Below are 19,122 nucleotides of genomic sequence, written 5' to 3' on the forward strand. Positions count from 1 at the left end.
TCAGTACAGTCATGCGCCTCATAACGACATTTCGGTCACTGACAGACTACATATATGATGGTGGTCTCATAAGATTATAATGGAGCTGCCTTAGACAGGTGTACCATGTTTAAATGTTTTATACCATAGTTTTCTGTACCTTTTCTATGTTTAGCTATGTTTAGTTACACAAATATGTACCATTGTGTTACAACTGCTGACAGTATTCATTGCAGCAACGCGCTGTACCAGACCGCAGCCCAGGAGCAGCAGCCATACCTTACAGCCCAGGTGTGCAGGGGGCTACACCTAGTTGGTGTGTGTAAGTGCACTCCACCATGTTCACACAATGACAAAATCGCTTAATGACGCATTTCTCAGAAGGCATCTCCGTCATTAACTGGCACATAACTGTGCTTAAAACAAACAGAACATGTCTGACACTCCGGTACTCTGCCTAGAAATAGAGAGGGAACTCTCCTATGTCAATTGTTTAGACTTCAGTGCATCTTAGATTTGCTCTGGGAAAAGTGGCATTCAGAATGATTGGGACAACATTTCCAGTGGTGATTTCAGAGAGTACAATTAGTAGGAACTTAAATGACATTCAGCAGCAAGTGAAAAGCTCCAAATTTATTTTTACTGTTTTTCTAAATCCCAAACATTCTGAACTAGAAATTGAAATGAGATTGAAACTCTCATTAAGCAAGAAGTTTTAACTGAGGAGCATCCTATCCATCCATCCATCCTTCCATCTGTCCATCTTCCCTTCTTCCCTCCCTCCTTTCTTTCCTTCCTTCTTTCCTTCCCTCCACTGTGTTTACTGAGTGCCAAGTTTGTGACAAGCTACAGGAAGACTCCAGTCTCACAGGGCTTACATTCTGGCGGAGAAACAATAATGAGTGTTAAACATATCATATAAATACACTTTATTTAGATAATGATAAAAAATTCTGTCACTATAATAAAGTAGGATGTTATGTTGGAATGTTATAAATGGACAAGCTATTTTTAAATTGAGTGCTCAGGGAAGGCCTGTAGAGAAAGGCATGTTTGAACTGTGATGTGAATCTTTCCTATGTAAGCATAATAATTTGAAAATATATATGTATTTTTTCAATATTCATACATTGTATTAGATGTAAAAATAAATTTGGACCTTTTCACATTTCATTTATAGTTTTGTTGTTTATGCCTCCTTTCAAAATATATGAGCATTTTTACCTGGCATTTTCTTATATATCATTTTATAGCAAGTGGAGAATTTTCAATGATATCAAGTTTTAGCAAATATTAAAAACATTGAAATAACACATCTCAAGCATGTGAGGCTGTAGCCACTATGAATCTGGCTCTCTCAGATTATAAAGAAGTGCCATTTAACACAGAGGGTACCACAAAAAGAAGGAATGGTAGATTGATTTAAAAAAGAAGTTGTCTTTGCACTGGTAAGTATTTAGGTAGAATTTCAGGTGATTACTAGTGTCATTTTAAGCTATTTAGCTTTTCATATACTTAATCTCCCACCGTTTATAATCTGTCACCAAATTTTGCTCATTTGCTCATTGTCCTTCCAAAATATCTTTCCATTACCATTGTTTGTGCCTTATTTTGATTCTTTATCCTCTCTTCCATTCAGAACTGTGTCAACAGCCTCTTAAGTGACAGCCATATTGCCCACTCCAATTCATCTTCCACTTGTAAACAGAGTTGACTTTCTGGTTTCAAATACCGATCTGATCAGGCTCTTCCTCTGCTCTGCAGACGTGCCTGGATCCCTGTCACCATCTTCATGATAAAACCTGAACTCCCTGGAATGCCATCAAATGCTCTTCCCTATCTGACACCAGGATGCCTTTCCAGCTTCTTTCTCTATTTTGAGGCCACACAAAACCAACATCTGTTTGCTCTTCCTTCCCTCCTGCTGTGACTGTAGGGGGAGAGGGGGGCCTCTACCTGGAAGTCTCTTCTCCCCTTCTCTGCCAGCCATTTATTTTCACTCATTTTCAAAGCTCCTTGTACCTAATGCTTATTAAAATGCAATGTGACCAGTGCTATAATAGGGGTATGGATAGTACTGATCACATTGTATTGTAATTTGCCCAATCATATACATGATTTTGCCTTAGTAGGGGGGCCAGAGCCTGATGCTAGAGCCAGGATGCCTGGGTTCCAATCCCAGCCTGGTCCATGACTATCTCTGTGACTTTGGTTATGTTTATACCTCATTTTTCTCATCTGTAAAAGTAGGATAACTCAGTATCAGGGTTATAATGTTAGATGGACATGCCTAGAACAGTGCCTGATATATTTAGTAAGTTCTCCATAGATGCTCTATTATTCAGTCTAATTATCAACTTATAGAAGTTAATATCCCAAAGAGAGATATATATATATGTGTGTGTGTGTATATATAGAGAGAAGTTTATATCCTGAAAGGTATAAAATACAATAAATATTAAAAGAATACAAAGAGTAGCATATGAGTACCTCATCAATATGCAAATGACATCATCATAATAAAAGAATGAAGATATGAATTTGGAATAGTATTTCAAGATTTCTGTCACTAAAGACACATAAGTTTAGCAAACAGTGAGACTTCTAGTGGATGAGTTGAATGTTCTGAGTTGTACAGGCTCCTGTGGCTAGTGTCAGCTCCCCCCTCCCCACCCTCCACGGTTCCCCACCTTTTCCTGCCCTGCTCTGTGACCCTGGGGACTGCCACCGTGGGCTGCGATATCTGAGAACCTTTGTCCTCTGGCTTATGGTTGGGTTTGGCCAACGGGACTGGGGTGGAGGAAGAGCACTGAGGTGCTATTTCCTGGCCTCGCCCTGCCTTGGGCAGTCGGGCAGGGGCTGTGTCCACGGGTGTCCCCAGCTCTGGTGGGAGCCCCGTGCAGGCTCCCGCTCTCAAAGAGCTCTTCTGACTCAATCTCCTCTCTCTAATTGGGCCTGAGTGTCACTGCTGATGACTTTGACAGGGTCTTTATGAGTTCAGAAATTCAGTGGTACAAATCAGTAATGAAATATTACTAGCAATTATAGGAAGTCCCTTTAGGCCAAAGGCAAATGAACAACAACAAAAAAAAAGATTTTTGTTTCAGTTTACTTAATGTGTGTAACACAGAATTTTCACTATATGTATTCATACTGGTATCACTCAACACTTGACTGGGAAAAAAAGGGACGTTGGTGGAATCACTATGCCCTGTTCTGGCGGTTGATTCAGCCGGCTGTATCCCATGGATACGAAGCCCCTGGGAGCACAAGGCCCCAGAATTGAAGTACCTCCTCTCAAAGGGACGCTTCCAGGGGAAGGGCACAGTGTCGGGGGTTTCTCCACTGATGTCTTTGGGTGGTGCCTGCAAGCGGCTGTTGTAGAAGCACGTGCAGGGTGAGGAGGAGGAGGCCTTCCCTCCGTCACAGGCAGCATTCCGGCACCCTGCACAGTGCACCCAGGAGTGCAGAGCTCCTAAGGGATGTGAGCATTCAAATATCGCTAACATTGCAGGGGCTTTGGAACCACAGACGATAAAGAAAAGTATGAACTTTGAGCAATGAGTCTGCACGTGGAAGGAAGGAGAGCTCTATTTATTTTAACAGCCCTGGTACAAGGAAGAGACTGGCATGACTTGTGCAAAAACACTCACTTATGCACCAACAGTCAGTGAGAGGTTGTTCTGAACACCTTGAAGTGCCAGGCATTGTGCTAGAGTAAAATAAGACACACCATCTCTGCACCTGCAGAGTTTATCTTCTAGATGGGAGTCAGAAGAAACGAACAAGCGTACAGGACTCAGAAGAAGGTCAGCGGAGTTAGATAAAGAACCAGAATAACAAGGCAAAGAAAGGTAAAGACAACCAGTGCAAAGATGCCTTCTCCCGCCATGGCCAAGTAACGTGTCAATCCCGAGTGGTGTTTGATCCTTGGAAGCTGCCCTATCTCTGCATGTTTATTTCTGGTCTGTGGTCATGTTTATTTCTGTTTCCAGAGTGAAGAGGAGGTGGGCAGGGTGTGGTGTCCATGAACACATCACCCTCCTCTCCCCAGGCTGCGTCCTGCCCTGGCTTGTCCTGTGTCAAGGGACAATCTCCAGCTTTACAAAGTCAGGGCTGTGCCCATGAGAAGCCCTGTCTTCCTTTGGTCTCTCTGTTTCGTCATGAGTGATGTGCAGGTTATGGTGGTTGCCATCTTCCTCGCAGCCCCCATGAATCCGTGACGGACGCCTTGGAGTGAGGGAGGGAAGAGGGCCTGGCCCAGGGATCTGGGATCGGCAGCGTCCACCCTGCTGGTGGCACCAGGCAGCTAGTGGAAGAAAGTCGAGTCTTGGGCAGTGAGACTTGAGAACTCAGGATTCTGGTTTCCTCGGTGTCATGGACCTCCCGCCTGCAGCCGCAGCACCCACTCCCTGCTGGTCTGAGCCCTCCTGGGTGCCCATTGCTCAAATGCTGGCCAAAGAGTTTAAAGAGCACTCGGGGGAACAGGAAAGGCAAAACCTGTGTGTTTTATTGGTTAAACCATTTGCCACAAGGCACAAGGATGGCTTATAGCAGGAAAATAAGCAAAAGGGTAACTGCAGTGTTACGGTTTTGTTAAGACTTCCCAAAGCTCAACAGGGCTTCCTGTTCAAAGCTAGACTCTGCCCAGGCAGCTTAAGTTCACTCGGCCCTGGCTCTGCCTGTGCAAAGACAACCAGTTCCCCTCTCTCAGGAATTCTGAGCCCTGATAACAGAGTGACTCCACATGGAGGTTCCCGATACAATCTGATGGCTGTCCCAGTGGAGGCGTGGGGGCTTGTTCTGCACTCCAGGCTGTGACTCTGGGGACAGAGGTGTTGTGAGCTGGAGCCTTAAATCAGAGGAGAGGTCTCCTGCTCACTTCGTAACAACTCGGCATCCAACCAGTGGCCCTGGAAGGAAGCCTCATCTCCACGAAGCTCGGTTCTGATGGCTAGTTGCTCAGGCAGCCACCTGCAATTTTGTTTCCAGGACGCGTAGCAAACATTCTCAACAAGAGTGGGAACATCAGCAGATGAAAGTCAGCACGTTGCTGCAGGGCCAAGTCCTCGAGCAAAGGACACAGCACTTAACTGGGACTTTGAGGGCAGGAACCTCTGAGCCCTCAGTAGGGATCCACGCAGAGAACTTTGCTAATTCTTACAACACCCCCGCATGCCACAGTTTCCTTCCTCAGTGCGAGAAAGTATATCTGACACATCTACACAGCCTCCCCGGCCCCTCAGTGCAGAGAGCAGTGGAAGGCAGCAAAGCAGGGTGCAGAGGGGGCTGGGCAGCTGGCGAGGCGCCTTCGCCATGGAAAGTGACCGAGGCCACTCCCAGCAGGCTGGCCAGCCGACACGTGGGCCACAAGCCCAGCGTCTTCTATGCTTTCCATGAGGCCTTCACGGGGGCTCTATTTTGTGGCCACACTGAAACACACTCGACTCCATGGTTTCCTTGGGAACATCCCATTCACCTCACTGTGACATTCGTCCGGATGCCCTTTGCCACCCTCCTGTCTTTATGCAGGATGCATGGGCTTCGCTCCCCACTCCCTGGCCCCCTGCCTTGGGCAGGGTGAGAGAGTTTTCCCTGGTGGTTGAATACAATGCCAGCTTATGTATGTATCTCAGGCTGACACACGTGTGTGTATATTTATGTGTGTATATATGTGTGCACAACTTAGCATTTACGCGACAATATTGTAATCATTGATTTACTCATGCGTTCCTCCCACTACTGCTCCTTGGGGGATGAGACCTCGCTCATTTCGTCTTTGTGTCCTCCCAGCACACAGTAGGTGCTTCATTTGTAACTGTTAAATTCGTGAAGGGATTCCCCATAACGCCTAGCAAGTCCCTATAATAATCAGTCTTCATCGACTGCTGGTTCCAATCCGTGACCTCCAAGACACCATCTTAAGTTTCCTGCTCACAAGCTGAGAGAGAACGGAGGGATGACAGCGTGTGGCCCGTGTACCGTCCATTAGGGTGTACGGGAAACAGCACTCGCCACTGCCGGCTGGAGCCTCGAGAATGTGAGCTCAGGGAGCACTCAACTCTCAGGGCCACACACCCCTCCTGTGCAGCCCTGCCTGCTCGGCCCGCCCCTGGCCGTGTGCTTCTGCCTCTCAGGCTTCCTCATCCGCCTGCTGGCAAGTTACAGGAAGAGGAGCGACAGCGGGCAAGTTTTGTTTTATCTTGAGCCAAACACTTGATGTGCACACACTCTGCCTCAAGAACTTCAGAGCTGAGGGTGTGTTTGGAGGGAGAGGGCGTGTGCAACAGCTGGAAGCCTCAGCAGGCTGGCCACACGCATGCTAGATGACCAAACTGTTGAGACTCGCCTTTCAGCCCAGCAGGCCCAGGCATCACCCCAATGCTCCCCTCAACAGCAGCACGGATCGGCTGTGTCAGAGAAGAACCCGTGTTAGCCGGCTCAGGACTCATTTCCCTGTCAACAGCAGGAGCTCCTGCAGTCAGAGCAGGGGTAGTTTTCAAGTCAGGCATGGTGGTGATGCAGCAAGTGCACGCACCCCAAATGTCCCACGCAGCTTTCTGGAGATTCCTAATATCTGCATCTGAGGTACCTTGCCCACAACACTGCACATAATTGACTGATACCTATCTTCTTATGCACATCAGTAAGTGGTAAAAGAATGCCCCGATACCAGACAACCACAGACATATTGGATTTTCCAGTCAGAAGAATGCTTGAGATCATCTGACCCAACGACCCAACAGTGGGATGCACAAGCCAGTGTCCACAGTGCTAACACCATTGGCCCAGGGTCAAAGAATTTCAAACCCATGGATTCCCCCACAAAGCCCCCTCCACTGGAGACCTTTATGATATTAGTAAAATCAACATTCATGGCCTATGTCTACTTATCTTAGTGTCTTCTCAGTAGGCAATTATTCTATCTTACCCCAATTTGCAGCTGATATACTATCAGTGTCTTTAGTAATCTGTCTTGTGTTCTGGGTGAAGACTATCAGAGTCTTCCTTCTAGGGTGCTCTGTTCACTCTCACCACCCCTCATAATGCTTGCCTTTGCTCTGAACACTGTGGCTTTCCAGAAATGCTGCTGACTTCTGACTAAGAAAGAGTAGAACTTTCACATGTAAGAAAGTGAAAAATACAGATCTTACCATTCAAGATGGTTTTCTACAAACGCAGACATGGGGCTGATCTGCACTGTGTAAGTGTCATTTGCGGAGTACTCAAAGAGTCCGTAGTAAGGGTTGAAGAGCTCCTGAGACAAAAGGAAGAAGAACTCTCGGGAAGGGCCGCTGTAGTCCAGGCTGCAAAGGAAGCAGAGGTCCAGGAAGCTCATTCTGTGCCCGGAGCTGGGGGCCTGTTTCTTACCCAGAGCCTAGTGTGCCCTTTCAGAGTCGGGGCTGGGGGAGCAGAGAGCGGCCTCTACTCTTTGGAGTGGATCCCAGTGGAAGCATCAGTTTGCTTTAGAAAATGAGGATGCAGTAATTGGTTTGGAGATGTGTCTTAACCAGATGTCTATGAGTGAACTCTTACGGCAGTTTTCCTTAACCTTTTCTTTTGATCATCTAACATCTATGAGCTAAAACATACAGCTGGCCTAATAAAAACACGGACTTTGCTGTGGGAGACATCAAAGTATTTCCAGCAACAGTACACGTGTGCATGCGTGTGTGTGTGTGTGTGTGTGTGTGTGATGAATTGAAAAGGTTTCCACGTTTATTCCAATATGCCCTCCTAGGTGGGCTTGCCCTCCTAGGTGGGCTTGCCCTCCATGATTGAGGTGGTTTTCCATGAAATCACTGAAATTATATGAAAAGCTTGGTGTGCAGTTGTACACGTGCACTTGAAAGACCTCCTGGGAGGACATGATCAGAGTCACCTGGGGGCAAAGGCTTACGGCCACCCTGCTCCTTCTGGGGAAATATCACCCCAGATCCTGGGGCTCTGGTCTACCCGCACGGAGGCGTCTGTATAAAACTCCTGGTGCCTCACCCCTCTTCTCCAACAAAGGTGACGTAGAGCTTGTTTCTCTGGAGCTCTTTCCGGGAATAGGCCATCACCTGATTGAAGGTTCCCTCCAACAAGTGATCCCGACGAATAATGAGCCTGAGAAGGAGAAGGGGCGGTGAGCACGACCCTGAAGCCAGGATGTGGACCGTGTTCCGTGTGTGTTGAGAGTGCCCGGGTTTAGGGTCTCACTCCCCAGCCTCCCCAACAGAGAGGAAAGAGGAAGATGCAGGTTCTGCCAGTTCAGCAAGGGACTTTCTTAACACTGTTTTCAAAACATTGGGAGCACAAGGAAAACATGGACACTTATCACACATTCCATCATATTGGACAACTTTTCAGATTCTTTTTTGGTCAAGTCATAAGATGTCTCAAGTTGGATTCCTGAGTCTGGGCTTGGCTTTTCAAGATGGAAATAATAAACCCAGAAGTGAAAAAAATAAACATTTTACTTAGACTTCAGTTACAAAGTTACAAAGGGTCCAGGAATTTGACTAATGAGGTAAAATATTCCCCAAGAATAAGTAAAGGGAAATACAAGATTTTTGACTTAGTTTAAGATTCCTTGTTTTCTGAAAACAAGGTCTATCATTAATTTTTCTATATGCCTTTGTCTAAAATCTACTTTTCTTTCTCTTTCTTCTTCCCTCTCTTCCCTTCCCTTCCAATTTCTTAACTTCCTTTCTTGTTTCCTTCCAACTTCCTAACTTCCTTCTTCCCTCCCTTCAGGCCATAACTGCTACCACACCAGGGGATTCAATCTCCAGAAAAAAATCAGAAAGGTATAGTAGGGGAGGAAGGGATAGAAAAATCTGCCACCTGAGTTCAGTGCCAAGCACTGGAGCACTCACTTAATTTTCCCTGGACCCTGACCAAATCCTTTGGCTTCCAGTTTTCTGTAGAAATTGCGGAGCTTGGCCTCGAAGTCTCTCCGGTAGGGGGAAGGGGCTCTTGCACTGGCTCTCTGTAAACCTGCAGAGAGAAGCACACGGCCCGAAGGCCATCACTTTCTACTGAAGAACAAATATGCAGAGGACGGCAGAGCAGGAGCTAACCCGAAGCACATTCGGCCATCTTCATATTTTTCGTCTTCAAGAAGTTCCCCTTGATTTCCAACACTCTTTCAGTTACTTTCATAATAAACAGAAATAATGTACAAAGAGAAAAATGAATTCTAATGGGGATAAATATTTACGTCTTCTACCCACATTATTTTGGGTTGTATTTCTTTTAAAAGTACCTTGATCAGCATTTTTCTTGGTTTAATTGTACTTAGATAACCTAAAATAATTAATATGAACTGAACTAGATTAAGTGTTTCTTGTAAGTTGCTACAAGAAATGATTGAAAATATAATGAGGTAACTAGGACTTTAATATATGCATTTGTCATGCTTCTATATAGATACTGATGCCAAAATAAATATATGTGTACACTAGGGCTCAGAGCATTTAGGGATTTATATTAGAGTACCTTGCATCATAAGAGTAAAGCTTACAATAATTATAATAATTCATTAACTCTATATAGAGGAGAACTTTCATATCATTTAGAGTGCTTTGTAAATGCTTTACCACCTTTAAACACATTTAATGAAAATAAGAGTGGAAAAATAACATTCCTATTCCAGTTTTACAGAGGGCCAGAATCCGCTTGCCCATCCCATAACTATTTAGTGGTTACTGACCATATTCCAGGTATTAAGTTCAGAGTCTAGGGAAGACTGATACCAGGGAACTCACAGACGTGAGTATACAATTACAAGTTGAGATGATTGCTACTCATGAAGGAAGAGAATCCAGTTCTTTGATATTACAGAACACGCTTGCCAAGTCTGGGATCTGTGGGGGAAGATCATGAACTTGGTCTTTGATGGTGAGACCTTCGACTGTTTGATTGGAGAGAGATGTAGTTTGAGGGAGTAGAAAAAAAAGCTGGGATTGAGGCTTCAGGATGGTAGGAAAAGGAGGATGAGGCCGCGGGAGTGGCCACAGAAGTGGACGAGATGCCTAGAGTGGTGTCCCAGAAGCCGACAGAAGAGGCGACGTAGCGGAGGGCAGTCAGTGACACTACATCTGTGGCAGGAACAGGAGGGCTAACCTGAGGGCCTGGCGACCTTAGCGAAGACACCTCCTGTCAGTACAGGCGGGCAGGAGGATGAGATGAGTGAGTTTGGAACCTGGCAGGTCTGGCCGGCTGGCAGGCTGCTGGACAGCCTCAGCCTTCTCTGGGAAGTAAAATGGGACATGATTTGCTGGGAGAGACGAGGCGGTGGGGGCTGGAAGTTTGAGGGAGACATTTGAAATAATAATAGAGAAGACCAAAGAAATGGGCTAGAATTTTCTTTTGGGTGTTCAAGGCTCATGTGAAGTGAGAGATGACTGATTTATAATTAATAATCTGCCTGCCAAGTGAGTTTGCCCCAGAGTGCCTGGCCGCGGATGGGGAGGAAGCGGCTAGGAAGGTTGATCTCGGGGTGAAGTTCTGCAAGAGGGTGCAGGCGCAATGGGGAGACGGCAGCAGGGGAGGGCAGGGCGCTGGCGGGGAGGTTACTGAATGAGGAGCCGCAGAACCTGTGCTGGGTAAGGGGAAGACATTAGACAGGAAAGGAGAGAATTCCTGCGCTGAAGGCCTGAGGAGGCCAAGGGAGGGCAGCAGGGAGAGGAGTTGAACACGCATGTGCGAAGGGAAGGGGACCCTTGAATTAATGATTTTAGATGATGACGTGGTGTGGAATGTGGCTGGGGGTGGGTGTTTGAGGCGGGGGAGGAGAAAGTCACTGCAGACAAGGAAACCCAGGCGCTGGGAGGCCAGGAAACCGAATGGGGGTCCTTGTGGATGTTAAAGTCATCCAGAATGATGGAGGGACCTGCTGGGGAAGGAGAGGAGGACTATGAGACGGGTGCCATCTGCTTTGAGAATGAGAAAATGTTGGTAGGCGACAGCAACAAGGAGAGAGGGAGAGGGGAGATGCAGCTAAGGGTGTGAGTGAGGAAGCGTGGGGGTCCCAGATCCACCCAGACCCCGCCACACCTGCGGTGCAGGGGAACCAATAGCCACCACTTGCAAAGAAGGACACAGACAGAACTAGAATACAAGTCTGTAAGTGCAAGTATGATTTTCTGTCCAGCAGATTACGGTGCATTTTATAACATTATGACTTTCACTACTGTTGGTGCTATCAGTATCCCCATAATCCCTGCTGTACATTGTTTTCTAATAATTTATGCTTTACAAAATACTTTGGTGTAAATGTCTATGATTCACTATCTCTGTAACACCCAGGTAGCTTTCATAAAGGTCTAGGATAATGGGAATTATAAAATTTAAAATCAAAATATTTGGATTGCATTAATCTAGGATTCTGTGGTCAAAGCTGGAGAGCAAAGAATTAAGTCCTTTTGACAAAATGAGTTGGATGATTGCTTAGATTCATGGCATTAGCAATGTGTCTATCAGGAAAGTTGATTCCTTTTAGAAAAGTTATCCTCATAATTTTTATGTAGCAAATACCTCTTTATTCTCTCTTATTTTTTCTATTTGCAATGTGAAACCTCTCTCATATAATAATGTTATTTTCAAGCTCTGCCACCAAAGGGTGAGGACCAAAGCACAGAGGCATTATCAGGCTGGGACAATCTCTTCAACAACGTGACAGAATGTCATGCAGACCAACAGCTCCCCCAGACGGAAGGCTCTGCTCCCCCCAGGTCGGCCTCCCTGTGAAGGCTGAGAATGTCGGATTGTACTGATGTTGGCTCTAACAGGGCTCCTGCTTCTGTTTTCCTTAGGCAGTGGGGTCTCATTTGCGTTTTATGTCAGAGGTAGCCAGCATGGCATTTCCTTAACAGTGCCATTGGTACACTCGTTTGGAGGAACTGACAACAAGGAGATACGATCTTAAAAACAGATTTTAACAACTAGCAAAACTACCTCTAAGAGATAGTTAGAATGACACAACTTGGAGGAACCGCACTAAAAGACATTCTAGTTTTGGAGACTGTGGTGGTACTGAATGACACAAACTCTGAGTGAGACACCCCTTCTGACAGACAGCACATTGCTAAGTTCCGTTCTCTTCTGAATTAATTTCCCCACTGGCTTCAAAATCTCAGCCTGGACCCTGACCCTGAAGGTTGTGAGATAGGAAGTTTTGAGATTTTTCAAACTAACCTCTTTCGCTTTTATAGTGAAACAATGTGAAAATGTGATAATGCAAGCTGACAATGTGATAATGCAAGCCAAATAAAAATGGAAAAATTCTGCAATATCTGGATCCAGTTTGGCGATATGGATTTGATCTAAGCTCTTTATCTCGATGAATCCAAAAAATCTTTTTTTCCCCCACTAAACAGTTCAACATATATTCCCTCATTTGGAATGGAAAATACCTACAGAGTGTTTATATCATAAGTTCATTCTCATACATAAGGAAAACTTAGGGGTAACGATTTCACATTATGTAAGAAAATTCTTTGGGATCTTTGTGGAGATTTAACAATAGCACCTAGTAACCATGTTACCAAAATTGGTGTGCGATGGAGTTCTGACTCATAAGGCAGATCTTTTCAGAAAGGGCGCTTCTCTTTGAAATGCTTGGAGATTGCCTATGGAATGCAACAGCAATTTGGAGCAAGGATGGAAAACTTTTCCTGTAAAGGACCAGATAGTAAATATTTTAGCTTTGGAGGCCCCATGGTTCTGTTACTCATCTCTGCTGCTGTAGTGTGAAAGCTGCCATGGAAAATGCATACATGAACAGGCATGGTTAGGTTCCAGGGACACGGAAATTTGAATACCATATAGTTTTCATGTGTCATGAAATACTGTGTTTAAAAATTTTTTTTCAATCATTAAAAAATGTAAGCCCCGTTCTAGCTTGAGGGCATTACAGAAACTGGCAGCGGTTTGTCAACACCTGATGCGGAGAATGCACTGCCAATCAGGGAGTTGGGAGGGACGAAGGAGAGAGGACACACACAGTCGCTCTTCATTTTCCGCCACTGGTGGAAACACACGTGGCCATTCGCAGGCACCGTCAGCAGTTACCTGGGGAGTTTTGAGGTGAGGAACAGGGTGAACAGCGGGGAGAGAAGCTGTACCCAGGGTGGAAGGCAGCCTGCAGGGGGACGTAGGACATGATCTCTTCTTCAAAGAGACTGCAAATAAAAAAAAAAAAAAAGTTAGTTCTGTGTCCCCGAGAAAATGTTCACAAATTGAGGCTATAGCAGTTACAGTTCTCACAAAGGAACAAAAGCAACTAGATTTAAATGTAGTATACAAAGATAGGCACATCATGCTTGCAAATTATTATTATTATTTTTTGAGACAGGGTTTCCTTCTGTCGCCTGAGCTAGAGTGCAGTGGCGTCATCACAGCAACCTCAAACTCCTGAGCTCAAGCCACCCTCCTGCCTCCGCCTCCAGTGCTGGGATCACAGGTGTGAGCCACCACGCCTGGCCTCAGTGTTTTTGTTAAACCCTGTTTCGTCGTCAACAAAGTCCCCACCAAGTACTTTATGTTGCTCCTGCTACCTCAGTTGTAAATCTAAAGAGGATGACAGACAGCAGGGAGAGGGGTGGAGACCCCACTTTGGTGGCAGCCACTAGAATCCTCTAGAACAGGTGGTCAGTGGCTCAGTCCAGGCCCCTTTCAGGCTGGCTGTGGTGGAGGAGAACTGCCCAGGGGAGCTTTTCCAGAACCACTGCGGGCTCAGCTCCTTACCTCAGCAAAATGACCAGATCTGCGTCACAGGACAACTTTTCCAGCCCGTGGTTACCCTCAGTCCGAATGTAATGGATTTTCTCCCTAGAGTCATGGGGGAAGGAAAAGAAAAATTACACACCAACACATAAGCGAAGGAACAGATCTTTTTCTGATCTCTGTTTGCTCTTCTGATACAGCTGAAAAGCAAAGCCCCCCTGCTCAGTGTGTTTCGCAGCGTTCCAGGCTCGCGTTGCAGGCTTGCACGATGCGCTACACGGGACGGCTGTCCTCGGGCTCGCACAGGAGCAGAAGCCGAGGGCTGCGGCCACGTCAGGTCCTCAGCTAAGACAGGCAGGAGTGGGGCTGGGTGAGCGAGAGCCCCTGACAGACTGTTCTGGTCTCGTGGTGTACCGGAGGCCATGGAGGAAAGGCCGAGTGGTAAGTGAGAAATCTGTGGCTGATGGGAAATTCATGGGAAATTCATGATGCCACACTGGGCACAGAGGGGACCTGGACCCCAAAACCTACGAGTCTCCCAGCACTTTTGTCTCTAGCTACAACTCGCCTATTCTGATGAACCTCTAACTCCAACCTGGAAAATTATTTCAATCAGTGTATGGAGAAGTAGCATTTATTTTGATCAAGTTAACTTTGTAGTGTGCTTCCCTGACATTATTCAAATATTGCAAACACTGTACCCAAGAATCTTTCCATTGCGTGCATGCTTCAATGGAGTTCAATGTTTTGCCTTTCCTGAGGAGATGCAGCAGAAATCTGGGAAAACTTAAGGACTGATTTAAAAAAAAATATTTAACTTTTTTGGTTTAACCATTTTTATTTTGAGACGATTTTAGATTTACAAGTAGTTGTACAAAGTAATACAGGGGGATCTTGTAAACGCTTTGCTCGGTTCCCTCTAATGGTAACATAGGGACGGTATTTTAAAAATCTATTTTCAAAAATAGTGTAGATACAACATTTTCCTTTCTATGATTATATTAATGTGAATCCAAATCTTCATCATAATTTGTATTAAATATATTGTCCGGAAAAAGTAGAATCAACTTGACATTTGGGGTTGGGATTTTTTTTTCCCAACAACCCTTTCCAAATGAGTTGTGGGGACTTTTTCAAAAGGCAAAGGAAGCTTTTTAGCCTCTACAAAGATACACAGAAAGAGATTAAGCAGAGAAAGGCATCGTGATCCAACCTCGCAGGGGTAAAGTAGCACTGCAGTAAATGCCATTCCCAGAACCTGGAGCGGGGGACGGTGTGTGTCCATAGCTGCTTCTCTGACTGAGGATGGAAAAGGGAGCAGGTGGGGGCCCAGCCTGGAGAGCAAGCACTCGCCTCCCCATGTCCCTGCTGCTCCCTCTGCCGGAGTCCTTGGGCCCCTGTCCCTCCATTTCTCCTGTAAATTCTCATACTGCCTCCCAGCCCTCTTGTTTGGAAGATGCTCTGGACGTGCTCCTCTAATTTGCTGACTTCGGCCTCAAGAGCGACTCTCAGATTTATAGGCTCTCCCAGTGATAGTGTCCCCTGTGGCAGGTTATCCTGATGCCCCAAAGGATCCACATCTGGTTACAGCCCTGGCCTCCCTGCCTGGGGGAGAGAGGGACAGCACATTCCAGGGATCACCTTGATGTCCAAGGCCCCCGGGGAAAAGAAGTCCAGAGAGGGCCAACTCCACTAGAGCAGCAACGTGCTGTCTCCAGTCACAGAAAGCAGCACCCAGGACAGTCGCTCTATCACGGCACCACCGTATGGACCACATCCATGTGTCAGGATGCCAAGCAGTTTTCAGAGAGTTTTAGCGGCTCTCCATCAGACATTGTACCGTCTGTCATGTCTATGAACTTCTCACGCAGACTTAGTGGTGTGAGGAACCTCCAAGTGCCCCTGGGGCTCTGTCCCAAGGACACTGAGAACTGGGGCAGATATCTGAGCGTGGGAATGCCATCTGTCTCCTACATATATTTCTTGGCCATCAGGAAAACTCCAGTGCAAACCCTCCTGAGCCCTCAGGACAGTAGAGCCACCTGCCTCCTTGACATTTTGACATCTCCACTGTGGCCTCAAGACCTCAGAATTCAACATCCACAATGAAATCCTTGACACTCTTCCTCTACTGAAGCCACTTTCTCATCCGCTCTTTCCCATCTCAGTAAATATCACCACCATCCACCTACCTGTGCAAGCCCCATACATGACTGTCATTTTTAATTGATCTCCACTCTTCACCCCTCATGTTCAAGCTGTCATCAACTCCTGTGGTTTCTGTATCCATAGTCACCCCAAGCTGCTCCCTCCTCTCCACCCGTGCATTGCCATCATCTTTCAGGTAGATTAATACAGTCGTCTCTTACATGGTGCCCCACTCCACCTCATGCCCCTCCCCCAGCCTATCTGGTCTCCACTGAGCAGCCCAGGTGGTCATTAAAAACACAGGTGCAATCATATCTCTTTCCTGCTGGAAACTCTTTAATTGCTTCCCAAATTAAACTACACCTCACATAAAACCCCAGCTCCTTCCCATTGCTGATAGGGCCTCCCTCTCCAACTTCACCGCGGTCTCTCCTACCTCTCCAATCTACCCCTGAGCCACGCTGGCTTCCCTTCATTCTTCACCCACATTAAGCTTTTCCTGCCTCAGGGCCTTGGCACACTCTGTCTCTCATCCCTACCTCCTATCTCAGGGACAACTCCTCATCCTCGAGGTTTTAGCTTCACTGCCACCTACTGGCAAAGTCAGCCCTGTATTCTGTTTAGGATGTAAGTCCTCTTCCTCTGCACCAGCGTGTTATCCACTATCACTGAATTCTGATCATGTCCTTCATGACACTTACATTATGTAGCTACATATTTGGCTTAAATAAATAAACTCAAGGCTTGTCTATTATCTGTCACCTTCAATAGACTGTAAATTCCATCAGAATAGAACCTATGATTGTTTTGCTTGCTACTGCATGCATAGCCCTAGGACAATCCTCATTCAGAAGAGCTGCAAAAGGAAAGAATGAATGAATCAGGACCACTACCACGCCCCTTAAAGATAACAGATGCCGTCAACTTTTGGGTTCTCTGGCTCCATCCCCTCCCCCAGTGTGGCTTCCTTGTGAGTCACTGCTTGCTGCCTGCTGGGCAGTTTTTTGAGAACTCCAACCCAGCCAGCAACTGGCCTGTGAACCCAAGACAGAGAATCCATGGGTCCCTGAGAATAGCAACTGCTGAACAGGGTCACAGTCTGCACTTGGGGACCCCAGAGGAACCAGTAAGTTCTTCTAGATGGGATCATGGGGACAGATGGTTTTCTTTTCTACTCTTGGATCTTTAAAATGGATCTAATTCATTCTCACACCACACTCAGGGGCAGCTAGAGAGGTGCAGTCACAGAGAGCAGTGCCTGGCTTCCTGGTTCTCTTGCACTTGACCTCCTGAAGAGCAAGTTCTTACCCTTGTCTTTCTGCCTTTTTAATTCCGTGGCCTCACAGTTGGTTTTGGATAGTCATAGCGGGCCTTCTGTTTTTCATGAGATATTTGCATTCTCGAGCTGGGGTCCGTAGTTCTTTAGAGTCCATTAACTGTTTGAAATTATATGCAAAGATTTATCTTTTTTTTTTTTTGAGACAGAGTCTCACTCTGTTGCCCGGGCTAGAGTGAGTGCCGTGGCGTCAGCCTAGCTCACAGCAACCTCAAACTCCTGGGCTTAAGCGATCCTACTGCCTCAGCCTCCCGAGTAGCTGGGACTACAGGCATGTGCCACCATGCCCGGCTAATTTTTTTATATATATATATTTTTAGTTGGCCAGATAATTTCTTTCTATTTTTAGTAGAGACGGGGTCTTGCTCTTGCTCAGGCTGGTCTCGAACTCCTGACCTCAAGGAATCCACCCGCCTCGGCCTCCCAGAGTGCTAGGATTACAGGCATGAGCCACTGCGCCTGGCCCTAAGATTTATCTTAATATGTAGTGGAGAGTCCATAATAGCTTTCGTCAGATTCTCAAAGGAGCCCATAATCTTTAAAAGGTTATTAGTTTCTATACTGGACAATTTCTGAGGCTCTTCCAATTCCAACATGCCCTGATTTCAAGTACCCCCAGCTCTGGAAAATCATAATCACACGATTCCACACTGCAACAAAACCTTTAAGGTTTTCTAGATTTCGTTATAATGTGAAGTAGTGCCGAAAATTGTTTACTTCCCTTTGGAAATACACTCCACTCTTTTACACATGGGATTACTTTTAAAAGTCTTTTCTAACGATTAAAATCGGACTCTAGTGCCTTTGTTGACTTCAAATTCCTCCAAAAAGTAAGCAGTGTGCTCAGGTATTAGCGGCAGAATCACTATTGTAAAGAACGTTCAAGAGCAGCCATGTGTCAGAAACTCTTCAGGTAATGCAACTCCCCTGGAAATCCCTTGAAAATTCCCTGAAGTTGTTAGTCCTGTGAGTCGGACCAACCCACGAATAAATGGCCCAGAGGACAGTATGGCACTGCCGTCCACAGTGGCTCAGTAATGACACTTGGGCAGGTAATTGTTAAGAGCTGAACATAAACGAAAGTGACCATTACTCACGCTAAAGACCTTTCATTCACTCCAGAAGTAATTAGTGTTTTGATGGAAGACCAGGTTCTGGTGGGGCCTAGCGGATACAAAGATAAGGAAGAGAAAGGCCCTGCTCTAAAGAGCTTGTGGTGCTGCAGGGAGACACAAGTCACTGACAGAAAACGAGAGCTCTGAAAATATCTTAGAGGTACAAAAAGCATGCTACTAAAGCAAGACAAAAGAAATATTAAAGTCTGCCTGGATCACTGAACTTTTGCATTTGATCTGGGTCTTTAAAACGAGATGAGATGCCCTTCACAGAGAAGGCATTCCAGGAAAGGCCAAGGCAGGAGAGTACATGGCCTGCGTGGTGGAGGTGGAAGATTCTGGAAGGAAAAACTTAGCACAGGATGGAGCGTTAGGTAAAGGCCAGACTTTGGAGAACAGGAAGATTGTGCTTAGAAACCTTGATTTCATTTCATATATGATGTAAGCCATGGAAGCTTTCTCAAAGGGCAGGAGGGATGTGATTTGATCTGTGCTGTAAGAAGACAGTTCTGGTTATGGCAGGGAGATAGCCGGTATCTTAGGAGAGACCCCTGCAAGTCCAGGAGAGAAACAATGAGCACCCAAGCTTGGGCCATGGCAGGGAGAAGAGAAAAGGAGGGCTGGAAGAGAGAACGTGAGGAGGTGAATGCTTAGATGTGGAGGTGAGGAAGAGGGAGGATGGGGGTTCTAATTCACAGAGTAAAAACACAGGGGAAAGAGGTGTCAGTGAGGGGGCTGGGGAAGAGAAAGAGTAGCGAATGATCAATCTAGCGGGAGTGGCAAAAATCTGAATGGCAATGAGGTGACTTGAAGGTGTCAGGGATTCCCTGA

General features: G+C 46.1%; 1 protein-coding gene across 1 annotated transcript in view; it reads right to left on the bottom strand.

Moving 5' to 3' along the window:
* The window catches only part of HECW1 (HECT, C2 and WW domain containing E3 ubiquitin protein ligase 1), a 218,670-nt gene that overhangs the window by 41,155 nt on the left and 158,393 nt on the right, over positions 1-19,122 (bottom strand). The window contains exons 17-21 of the mRNA XM_069461989.1: positions 13,714-13,797; positions 13,039-13,148; positions 8,841-8,961; positions 7,975-8,088; positions 7,134-7,286 (exon numbers count right to left, since the gene is read on the bottom strand). Of these exons, the coding sequence (XP_069318090.1) occupies positions 7,134-7,286; positions 7,975-8,088; positions 8,841-8,961; positions 13,039-13,148; positions 13,714-13,797 (582 nt within the window). The remainder of the gene's footprint in view (positions 1-7,133; positions 7,287-7,974; positions 8,089-8,840; positions 8,962-13,038; positions 13,149-13,713; positions 13,798-19,122) is intronic.

The sequence above is a fragment of the Eulemur rufifrons genome, chromosome 29 (genome assembly GCF_041146395.1).
Source record: "Eulemur rufifrons isolate Redbay chromosome 29, OSU_ERuf_1, whole genome shotgun sequence".
Taxonomy (NCBI): Eukaryota; Metazoa; Chordata; class Mammalia; order Primates; family Lemuridae; genus Eulemur; species Eulemur rufifrons.